Source organism: Euprymna scolopes, chromosome 21, assembly GCF_053919585.1.
Source record: "Euprymna scolopes isolate OS-2025 chromosome 21, ASM5391958v1, whole genome shotgun sequence".
NCBI lineage: Eukaryota > Metazoa > Mollusca > Cephalopoda > Sepiida > Sepiolidae > Euprymna > Euprymna scolopes.
The window spans coordinates 57524921-57537357 of NC_136502.1; the positions used below are offsets into that span (position 1 = coordinate 57524921).

General features: G+C 30.3%; 1 protein-coding gene across 2 annotated transcripts in view; it reads left to right on the forward strand.

Annotated features, from left to right (window-relative positions):
• Window positions 1-12437, forward strand: part of LOC145242389 (uncharacterized) — a 92328-nt gene that overhangs the window by 75084 nt on the left and 4807 nt on the right. For both annotated transcript variants that reach the window (XM_080105410.1, XM_080105411.1), the window contains exon 4: window positions 6540-6590. In XM_080105410.1, the coding sequence (XP_079961536.1) occupies window positions 6540-6590 (51 nt within the window). The remainder of the gene's footprint in view (window positions 1-6539; window positions 6591-12437) is intronic.

Sequence of the window (12437 nt, forward strand, 5' to 3'; positions counted from 1 at the left end):
TGCCGTAAGGACTCTGACAGACATATGCATGGACTTGGAGTTTACAATCGTAATACCCTTCCCTTGACTAGAGAAACAAACCTAGAAACAGATGATCAAGCCTTTATGTGCTTTAGACTAAACATGCAACACAATATTGTTGAAACGAAAGAAAAAACAAGACCAAAATATCAATCCATCATTTTCGAAACGAAAGACCAAAACATCCTTCAATCGTTGTCGAAAGAAAAGAAAAAACAACACGGAAATATCCATCGATCATTGTGGAAACGAAAGAAAAACAAGACCAAAATATCCTTCGATCATTGTCAAAAAAAAAAAACAAGACGAAAATATACATCGATCATTGTTGAAACGAAAGTAAAAACAAGACCAAAATATCCTTCGATCATTGTGGAAACGAAAGAAAAAACAAGACCAAAATATCCTTCGATCATTGTGGAAACGAAAGAAAAAACAAGACCAAAATATCCATCAATCATTGTTGAAACGAAAGAAAAAACAAGACCAAAATATCCATCGATCATTGTCGAACTGAAAGAAAAAACAAGACCAAAATATCAATCCATCATTTTCGAAACGAAAGAAAAAGAAGACCAAAATATCGATCGATCATTGTAGAAACGAAAGGAAAAACAAGACCAAAATATCCTTCGATCATTGTTGAAACGAAAGAAAAAGACCAAAATATCCATCGATCATTGTAGAAACGAAAGGAAAAACAAGACCAAAATATCCTTCGATCATTGTAGAAACGAAAGGAAAAACAAGACCAAAATATCCTTCGATCATTGTTGAAACGAAAGAAAAAGACCAAAATATCCATCGATCATTGTAGAAACGAAAGGAAAAACAAGACCAAAATATCCTTCGATCATTGTGGAAACGAAAGAAAAAACAAGACCAAAATATCAATCCATCATTTTCGAAACGAAAGACCAAAACATCCATTCAATCATTGTCGAAAGAAAAGAAAAAACAAGACGAAAATATACATCGATCATTGTCGAAACGAAAGAAAAAACAAGACCAAAATATCAATTGATCATTGTTGAAATGAAAGAAAAAACAAGACCAAAATATCCATAGATCATTGTAGAAACGATAGAAAAAACAAGACCAAAATATCCATCGATCATTGTTGAAATGAAAGAAAAAACAAGACCAAAATATCCATGGATCATTGTAGAAACGATAGAAAAAACAAGACCAAAATATCCATCGATCATTGTTGAAATGAAAGAAAAAACAAGACCAAAATATCCATGGATCATTGTCGAAACGAAAGAAAAAACAAGACCAAAATATCCATCGATCATTGTCGAAACGAAAGAAAAAACAAGACCAAAATATCCATGGATCATTGTAGAAACGATAGAAAAAAACAAGACCAAAATATCCTTCGATCATTGTCGAAACGAAAGAAAAAACAAGACCAAAATATACTTCGATCATTGTTGAACTGAAAGAAAAAACAAGACCAAATATCCATTGATCATTGTTGAAACGAAAGAAAAAACAAGACCAAAATATCAATTGATCATTGTCGAAACGAAAGAAAAACAAGACCAAAATATCCATTGATCATTGTCGAAACGAAAGAAAAAACAAGACCAAAATATCAATTGATCATTGTTGAACCAAAAAAACAAGACCACAATATCCATTGATCATTGTCGAAACGAAAGAAAAAACAAGACCAAAATATCCATCGATCATTGTTGAAATGAAAGAAAAAACAAGACCAAAATATCCATGGATCATTGTAGAAACGATAGAAAAAACAAGACCAAAATATACTTCGATCATTGTGGAAACGAAAGAAAAAACAAGACCAAAATATCCATCGATTATTGTTGAACTGAAAGAAAAAACAAGACCAAATATCCATCTCCCATTGTTGAAACGAAAGAAAAAACAAGACCAAAATATCAGTCGATCATTGTCGAACTGAAAGAAAAAAAATAGACCAAAATATCAATCCATCATTTTTGAAACGAAAGACCAAAACATCCTTCAATCATTGTCGAAAGAAAAGAAAAAACAAGACGAAAATATCCATTGATCATTGTTGAACCAAAAAAACAAGACTAAAATATCCATTGATCATTGTTGGAATTAAAAAAAAAAACAAGACCAAAATATCCATCGATCATTGTTGAAACGAAAGAAAAAACAAGACCAAAATATCCATCGATCATTGTTGAAACGAAAGAAAAAACAAGACCAAAATATCCATCGATCATTGTTGAAACGAAAGAAAAAACAAGACCAAAATATCTACTGATCATTGTTGAAACGAAAGAAAAAACAAGACCAAAATATCCATCAATCATTGTTGAAACGAAAGAAAAAACAAGACCAAAATATCCATCAATCATTGTGCAAACAAAAAAAAAGACCAAAATATACATCGATCATTGTGGAAACGAAAGAAAAAACAAGACCAAAATATCCATCAATCATTGTGGAAACAAAAGAAAAAACAAGACCAAAATATCCTTCGATCATTGTGGAAACGAAAGAAAAAACAAGACCAAAATATCCATGGATCATTGTGGAACTGAAAGAAAAAACAAGACCAACATATCAATCCATCATTTTCGAAACGAAAGACCAAAACATCCTTCAATCATTGTCGAAAGAAAAGAAAAAATAAGACGGAAATATCCATCGATCATTGTCGAAACGAAAGAAAAAACAAGACCAAAATATCCATTGATCATTGTTGAACCAAAAAAACAAGACCAAAATATCCACTGATCATTGTTGAAATGAAAGAAAAAACAAGACCAAAATATCCATCGACCATTGTTGAAACGAAAGAAAAAACAATACCAAAATATCCACTGATCATTGTTGAACTGAAAGAACAAACAAGACCAAAATATCTATCGATCATTTTTGAAACGAAAGAAAAAACAAGACCAAAATATCCATGTCTCATTGTTGAAAAGAAAGAAAAAACAAGACCAAAATATCCATCGATCATTGTTGAAATGAAAGAAAAAACAAGACCAAAATATCCATGGATCATTGTAGAAACGATAGAAAAAACAAGACCAAAATATCCATCGATCATTGTTGAAATGAAAGAAAAAACAAGACCAAAATATCCATGGATCATTGTCGAAACGAAAGAAAAAACAAGACCAAAATATCCATCGATCATTGTTGAAATGAAAGAAAAAACAAGACCAAAATATCCATGGATCATTGTAGAAACGATAGAAAAAAACAAGACCAAAATATCCTTCGATCATTGTCGAAACGAAAGAAAAAACAAGACCAAAATATACTTCGATCATTGTTGAACTGAAAGAAAAAACAAGACCAAATATCCATTGATCATTGTTGAAACGAAAGAAAAAACAAGACCAAAATATCAATTGATCATTGTCGAAACGAAAGAAAAACAAGACCAAAATATCCATTGATCATTGTCGAAACGAAAGAAAAAACAAGACCAAAATATCAATTGATCATTGTTGAACCAAAAAAACAAGACCACAATATCCATTGATCATTGTCGAAACGAAAGAAAAAACAAGACCAAAATATCCATCGATCATTGTTGAAATGAAAGAAAAAACAAGACCAAAATATCCATGGATCATTGTAGAAACGATAGAAAAAACAAGACCAAAATATACTTCGATCATTGTGGAAACGAAAGAAAAAACAAGACCAAAATATCCATCGATCATTGTTGAACTGAAAGAAAAAACAAGACCAAATATCCATCTCCCATTGTTGAAACGAAAGAAAAAACAAGACCAAAATATCAGTCGATCATTGTCGAACTGAAAGAAAAAAAATAGACCAAAATATCAATCCATCATTTTTGAAACGAAAGACCAAAACATCCTTCAATCATTGTCGAAAGAAAAGAAAAAACAAGACGAAAATATCCATTGATCATTGTTGAACCAAAAAAACAAGACTAAAATATCCATTGATCATTGTTGGAATTAAAGAAAAAAACAAGACCAAAATATCCATCGATCATTGTTGAAACGAAAGAAAAAACAAGACCAAAATATCCATCGATCATTGTTGAAACGAAAGAAAAAACAAGACCAAAATATCCATCGATCATTGTTGAAACGAAAGAAAAAACAAGACCAAAATATCTACTGATCATTGTTGAAACGAAAGAAAAAACAAGACCAAAATATCCATCAATCATTGTTGAAACGAAAGAAAAAACAAGACCAAAATATCCATCAATCATTGTGCAAACAAAAAAAAAGACCAAAATATACATCGATCATTGTGGAAACGAAAGAAAAAACAAGACCAAAATATCCATCAATCATTGTGGAAACAAAAGAAAAAACAAGACCAAAATATCCTTCGATCATTGTGGAAACGAAAGAAAAAACAAGACCAAAATATCCATGGATCATTGTGGAACTGAAAGAAAAAACAAGACCAACATATCAATCCATCATTTTCGAAACGAAAGACCAAAACATCCTTCAATCATTGTCGAAAGAAAAGAAAAAATAAGACGGAAATATCCATCGATCATTGTCGAAACGAAAGAAAAAACAAGACCAAAATATCCATTGATCATTGTTGAACCAAAAAAACAAGACCAACATATCCACTGATCATTGTTGAAATGAAAGAAAAAACAAGACCAAAATATCCATCGACCATTGTTGAAACGAAAGAAAAAACAATACCAAAATATCCACTGATCATTGTTGAACTGAAAGAACAAACAAGACCAAAATATCTATCGATCATTTTTGAAACGAAAGAAAAAACAAGACCAAAATATCCATGTCTCATTGTTGAAAAGAAAGAAAAAACAAGACCAAAATATCCATCGATCATTGTTGAAACGAAACAAAAAAAAAAAGACCAAATCAAAACCAACAAACGATTTAATTCCAAAACTAGAATCCAAAACAATGAATCTAAAACAAAAGACTAAAATATCCATCGATCATTGTCAAAACAAAAAAACAAGACCAAAATATCCATCGATCATTGTCAAAACAAAAAAACAAGACCAAAATACCCATCGATCATTGTCGGAACGGGAAGAAAAAACAAGACCAAAATATCCATCGATCATTGTCGAAACGAAACAAAAAAAAAAAAAGAACAAAACCAACGAACGATTTAATACCAAAAAATGAATCTAAAACAATGAATCTAAAACAATGAAGCTTAAACAAAAGATCAAGTAGAAGGAAAAACCCCACAACTCAAAGCATATTTGAGGAAATTGACACAGAAGAACAAGCAATCAGATACTTGAGACTTGATAATAAACCATGGGTGAAATGGAAATAAAGAAATAAAACAAAACATAATACAGTGGAATTGCAGAGGCATAAAAGCCAACTACAAAAAAATAAAAATGTATGATAACCCCAACATAATATGCTTGCAAGAAACTCTCCTCAAAGAAACAGGTAACATTATGATGTGGATGCAAGCTTGGTACAACGGAAGAAAAACACTGAATGCAGATTAGATGTAGGAAAGATATATTAACAAAAGGTTACACAGATAGGATAAAGGGTAAGCAGAGCTTACTATCCGGTGATGTCCAATATGGGTAGTTGTACACACTGGTCACTACTGGTACTACTGCTGATTCTATGGTATTATGATATTGCTCCATTAGAATGTTATCTCATATCATAATATAGTATTGGAAATAGAACATGATGCAAGTTTTGGTCTCACAACATATTACTTTCAACCAAACAAATCAACAATAGACAACTGACCTATTGGCAGCAATTCCACAATAATCAAAAAACAAATACCTCATCTCATACAATCACTACAAACAAACTTCCAGGCAATAGCAATAAAAGTTTTAAAGACAATGAACATCTGTTCAATTCATATTCCTCCAAAACAAAAAAAAATAAAAGCGAAATTGAAGACCTATCATACTAATGGGGACTTCAAAGTCTACAACAAAATGCAACGATTCTAACACAACTGGAAAAATTCTCGAATTCACATTAGAATCTCCTGAACTATGTATCCTCAATGATAAAAAGCAACACTTATTTTCCTCAATGATAAAAAGCAACACTTATTTTCCTCAATGATAAAAAGCAACACTTATTTTCCTCAATGATAAAAAGCAACACTTATTTTCCTCAATGATAAAAAGCAACACTTATTTTCCTCAATGATAAAAAGCAACACTTATTTTCCTCAATGATAAAAAGCAACACTTATTTTCCTCAATGATAAAAAGCAACACTTATTTTCCTCAATGACTTTTATAGAACAAACACTAACAAATCGGTTTGACAGCAATACCACTAAGTGTGCTATTACTGACCTAAACTTTTCTATGGACAAACTATTTATTTTCAGACTATAATATTTGGCAAAGAATGACCCACTGCAGTTGATTTACCATAAACCTAAACTCCTTCTTACTACAATTATTCACTTTTCTCTCCCCATCTCCCCTCCTAATTCTTTTTCTTTCCTATCCTATATCATTCTCTCTACTTCTCTCCATTGAAATTTTCATCACTTCTTTATTTCAGACCTGACCTTCAAACTCACTATGCATGGACTGCATACTGAAGACACAACAGGTAAGTTGTTTAACTATCCATCTTTTTATTTCTCTCTCACCAAAACTGTCATGTTGCAGATGAGAGATGAAGGGATGGAACATGATAATCATTCTTTGTCAAAAAGATTTGGTTTGTTTACATTCTTTGCAGAAATCAGGGTGATTATTGATATTTTTGGTACAACCTTGTCACTTGGATTAACCTATTTAAAAAGGCCTTCCAGATAAGCCACCTGCTAAATACTCAGAGCAGATTTCATTTTTACTAATATATTTTCCATTCCACAGAAAATGGAGTATGCTAACTAAAATTGAATGGAGGATATTTTCCTTTAAGTAGATATGAGTGTATGATCTATATGTGGTTTGTAAGGAGTTGGACAAGATTTACCTCCTTAATTGAAGGCAGTTCATTTCACTCTTCCCAAATGAAAAATGCAACTACAAAAAATAAAAAGCTGACAAAATATTTTCATAACACGGACAGATTGAGAGCACAGATTCTTTACTGTGATTCCTGGATTAAAAACTAAAAAAATACTTCTTTGCGTTTATTTTGATTTTTATACTATACTAGCTGGGCTACCCAGCGTTGCTCGGAACCATATAAAACAATGAGAAAAATGAAGTTGCTTTTAAACATAGTTATTATTTTAGTATAGAGGAATTTTTGATGTCTATGTAATCACTTCTATCTATTTTTGATGTCTATGTAATCACTTCTATCTATTTTTGATGTCTATGTAATCACTTCTATCTATTTTTGATGTCTATGTAATCACTTCTATCTATTTTTGATGTCTATGTAATCACTTCTATCTATTTTTGATGTCTATGTAATCACTTCTAGCTATTTTTGATGTCTATGTAATCACTTCTATCTATTTTTGATGTCTATGTAATCACTTCTATCTATTTTTGATGTCTATGTAATCACTTCTAGCTATTTTTGATGTCTATGTAATCACTTCTAGCTATTTTTGATGTCTATGTAATCACTTCTAGCTATTTTTGATGTCTATGTAATCACTTCTATCTATTTTTGTCTATGTAATCACTTCTATCTATTTTTGACGTCTATGTAATAACTTCTATCTATTTTTGACGTCTATGTAATCACTTCTATCTATTTTTGACGTCTATGTAATCACTTCTAGCTATTTTTGACGTCTATGTAATCACTTCTAGCTATTTTTGACGTCTATGTAATCACTTCTAGCTATTTTTGACGTCTATGTAATCACTTCTATCTATTTTTGATGTCTATGTAATCACTTCTAGCTATTTTTGATGTCTATGTAATCACTTCTAGCTATTTTTGATGTCTATGTAATCACTTCTATCTATTTTTGATGTCTATGTAATCACTTCTAGCTATTTTTGATGTCTATGTAATCACTTCTAGCTATTTTTGATGTCTATGTAATCACTTCTAGCTATTTTTGATGTCTATGTAATCACTTCTATCAATTTTTGATGTCTATGTAATCACTTCTAGCTATTTTTGATGTCTATGTAATCACTTCTATCTATTTTTGATGTCTATGTAATCACTTCTATCTATTTTTGATGTCTATGTAATCACTTCTATCTATTTTTGATGTCTATGTAATCACTTCTATCTATTTTTGATGTCTATGTAATCACTTCTATCTATTTTTGATGTCTATGTAATCACTTCTATCTATTTTTGATGTCTATGTAATCACTTCTATCTATTTTTGATGTCTATGTAATCACTTCTATCTATTTTTGATGTCTATGTAATCACTTCTATCTATTTTTGATGTCTATGTGATCACTTCTATCTATTTTTGATGTCTATGTAATCTCTTCTATCTATTTTTGATGTCTATGTAATCACTTCTAGCTATTTTTGATGTCTATGTAATCACTTCTAGCTATTTTTGATGTCTATGTAATCACTTCTATCTATTTTTGATGTCTATGTAATCACTTCTATCTATTTTTGATGTCTATGTAATCACTTCTATCTATTTTTGATGTCTATGTAATCACTTCTATCTATTTTTGATGTCTATGTAATCACTTCTATCTATTTTTGATGTCTATGTAATCACTTCTATCTATTTTTGATGTCTATGTAATCACTTCTATCTATTTTTGATGTCTATGTAATCACTTCTATCTATTTTTGATGTCTATGTAATCACTTCTATCTATTTTTGATGTCTATGTAATCACTTCTATCTATTTTTGATGTCTATGTAATCACTTCTATCTATTTTTGATGTCTATGTAATCACTTCTATCTATTTTTGATGTCTATGTAATCACTTCTATCTATTTTTGATTTCTATGTAATCACTTCTATCTATTTTTGATGTCTATGTAATCACTTCTATCTATTTTTGATGTCTATGTAATCACTTCTATCTATTTTTGATGTCTATGTAATCACTTCTATCTATTTTTGATGTCTATGTAATCACTTCTATCTATTTTTGATGTCTATGTAATCACTTCTATCTATTTTTGATGTCTATGTAATCACTTCTATTTATTTTTGATGTCTATGTAATCACTTCTATCTATTTTTGATGTCTATGTAATCACTTCTAGCTATTCTGAGCAAAAGAATATTTTACCTACCCTAGGACGGATATTACACAAAACATGTATGAAGTAATTGTACCTTCCCTAGGACAGGTAATTTAAAGCACGTATATGAAATAATTTTAACTTCCCTAGGACAAGTAATCTACAACATATATTTTAAAATAATTTTACCTACCTGCAGACAGGTAATGTATATAGATATATGAAACAATTTAACATACTCTCAACAGGTATTGTACAACAATGTACATGATTTTTAAGATGAGACAAAAAAAAAACTCAGCATTACTTGCTTGATCAGTTTATGTGATTTTTGTAATGTGATAAGTAAGCAGTCAGCATTACTTAATCAATTTATCTGTTTTTTGGAATGTGACATATAAGACATCAGCATAATTTGATCAATGTACATGATTTTTTAAATGTGACAATTAAGCACTCAGTATAACTTAATCAGTGTTCAAAATATGACAAATAAGAACTTGTCATTATATTTATATGATTTTTGGAATGTGACAAATAAGCACTCAACATTATTGATCTATTTACCTGATTTTTTTAAATTAGCAGTTTTTCTATGTTATTCTTGATATATGGCATCTGTTGTCAGTGTTGTGAATCATAAATATTTTAAGTGGCATCATGTCTTATCTGGAGTGACATTCATAAAAATTTCCAGTGACTTCATGCCTTGTCTGGAACAATTTCTATAAGATTTTTTTTTTTTTACATGGTAGTCACTATTTATCAAGGCCTGGAAGCCACTTGGGGATAAGGGTTATTGTGTGTACAGTAATCAATGGAATAATATCGTAGTAATCATTAGTAATGGAGATCTGATAAACTGCCCCCTTAAGTAAGACACTTTATCAGGAATTTGTTTATGTTGAACTTGAAGACATCCAGGTTGTAGACAGGTGGGAAACAGGCAAACGGAACAGAGTTCCACAGGCGTGCACTTCTTTGTTCATGGAATGTACATTTTCATTTAGGCACAGATAAAGAGTGGGGAAAATTATTGACAGTGTTTTCAGCTAGACGGGTGTTTTTCATGAAATATTGGCGATGGGGGACCAGAGATTAGAGCTCAGACGAGTACTTGCCATGAAAATAACGATAAAACAAAGACAGGCTCGCAACGTCTCTTCTGTGGAAGAGAGGTTGCAGGGAAGAGAAAAGGGCATCCCCCACTAAGCCACAAAGTCTATTATGTACTTTGTCAAGGCAGGATAGGCTGTTTTTAGCAGCTCCTGTCCAGATGTGGCAGCAGTACTCCATCCTTGGACGTACTTGGCTTTTATATAGATAGAGAATTGCATCAGCAGTGAGATATCTTCTGGAGCGGTAGGAGGATCCTACCATTTTTCCAGCGACCTTGGAAACAGACTTGATGTACGTGTTCCATTTCAGATCAGGAGTAAAGGTCAATCCCAGAAGCTTGTCAAAACATGGAGCCTCCCATGTCTGTCTTGAGTGAGTTTCATAAAAAAATTTAAGTTGCGTCATACCTTGTCTGGAGTGATTTCCATAAAAAAATTTTAATTCATGTCTCGTCCCGATAGAGTTTAAGAAAAATATTTCAAGTGGCTTTATGACTTATCTGGATCGACTTTCATAAAAATTTCATGTGGCTTAATGCCTTGTTTGGAGCGATTTTCATTAAAAATTTCAAGTGGCTTCATGCCAATTGATTTCAAAAATAAAAAATATGACTTTGGTGCATTAGCTTGAATTGAACTGAAATAAAAACTTATGAAAAATATATATATATATATATATATATATATATATATATATATATATATATATATATATATATATATAACTTGAGTTTCTTTCAGCCATAATTGAAACAAAAACTTATGAAGAATTCTTGATATAATTATTTATAAAAAAAATAGATTACTGGAGTGGCATCAGCAATAATCGGAACCAAAACGAAAACTTCTGAAGAATTCTTGGAAGAATTTTCTTATTTATGACAAGAAATCGAAGTACATAACAAACGAGCCAGATGTAAGCATGACACAGAAAATACACACATGCTATCGTATTAATATATATGATCGCGGTATTTTTTATTTATTTTCTTAATGTCTGTTGATGAAAAATAATTTGTACATTCTTTTGAAAAAAAAAAAACTTTTCTGTACTTTATTCTAACAATTTACAGTTATCATAAAAAGCATTCATCTTTTCTTATAATAAAAATTCTGTTTGCAAAGAGAAACGTTTATGACCAATTTAAAAAAAAAAAAAAAAAAAATGTAAGTTTTCTTGTAAAAAAAAATTTCGCCTAACAATTTACGGTAAAAAAAAAATCATCTTTTCTTGAAAAAAAATATTAACTTTTGTTAAAAAAAATTGCAAAAAGAATTAATAAAAGCAAATAAACAATACAAAATGCGACTGTTCTTGAGGAATATATATATATATATATATATATATATATATATATATATATATATATATATATATATATATTTCATTATATATTCTGTAAATTTACAGTAGGTTTTTGTTATTGCTTTTTATTTTATTTCTATTTTTTTTTTCCGGTTTGTTTGTTTTAAAATTCGTCTGCATCTGTTACTTTGCTTGGCTTCTCCGGTGACTGCCAGTCGAGCCCGAACGATAATTGAGAAAATTCCTGAGGATCAGGGTCAAATTATGCAAGAGTATCAAAAAAAATATATAGGGGGTGTTCATTGTACAGGTCTGCCAATAAAAAGGGTGCTTCATTATTTTAGTGAAATCGGCCAGCCGAAAAGTTGATATTTAATTTAAAAAAAACAAAACATGATAACTCATCACATTTTTTGTCAATTACAACAATAAGCAATGTTATCTACCTAATTGTCATCTGAAAATTATTTTGATCTTCAATGATTACATGAAAAAATGATTTTGGCTATGTTTGGTCACGTGACGTGACATAAACGCAAGGGAAATAGCTAAAATTTCTAATTTCTTTGAAAACTATTTCATCATTAATTTCTCTCTTATCGTTTTTCCTAAGTTTTGGCTATTTTCATTACTGTGACATAGCAATTCAGGAGATACTACTGGTTTCACTTGAAAATCAATATTTCAATTTCCGAATTAGCAATAAGAAGCAGCGCCAAAATGTTTACAGATATTCTCATTAATTATATTTGAAAGCAATATATTATATTTTCTTTGAATAAAAAAAAAACAAGAGTTTACCAAACTATTTCCTTTTGTGAAAACTTATCCTACAATATTTTTACATTCTTTTCTTTCTTTCTTCATTCTGAATTATCAT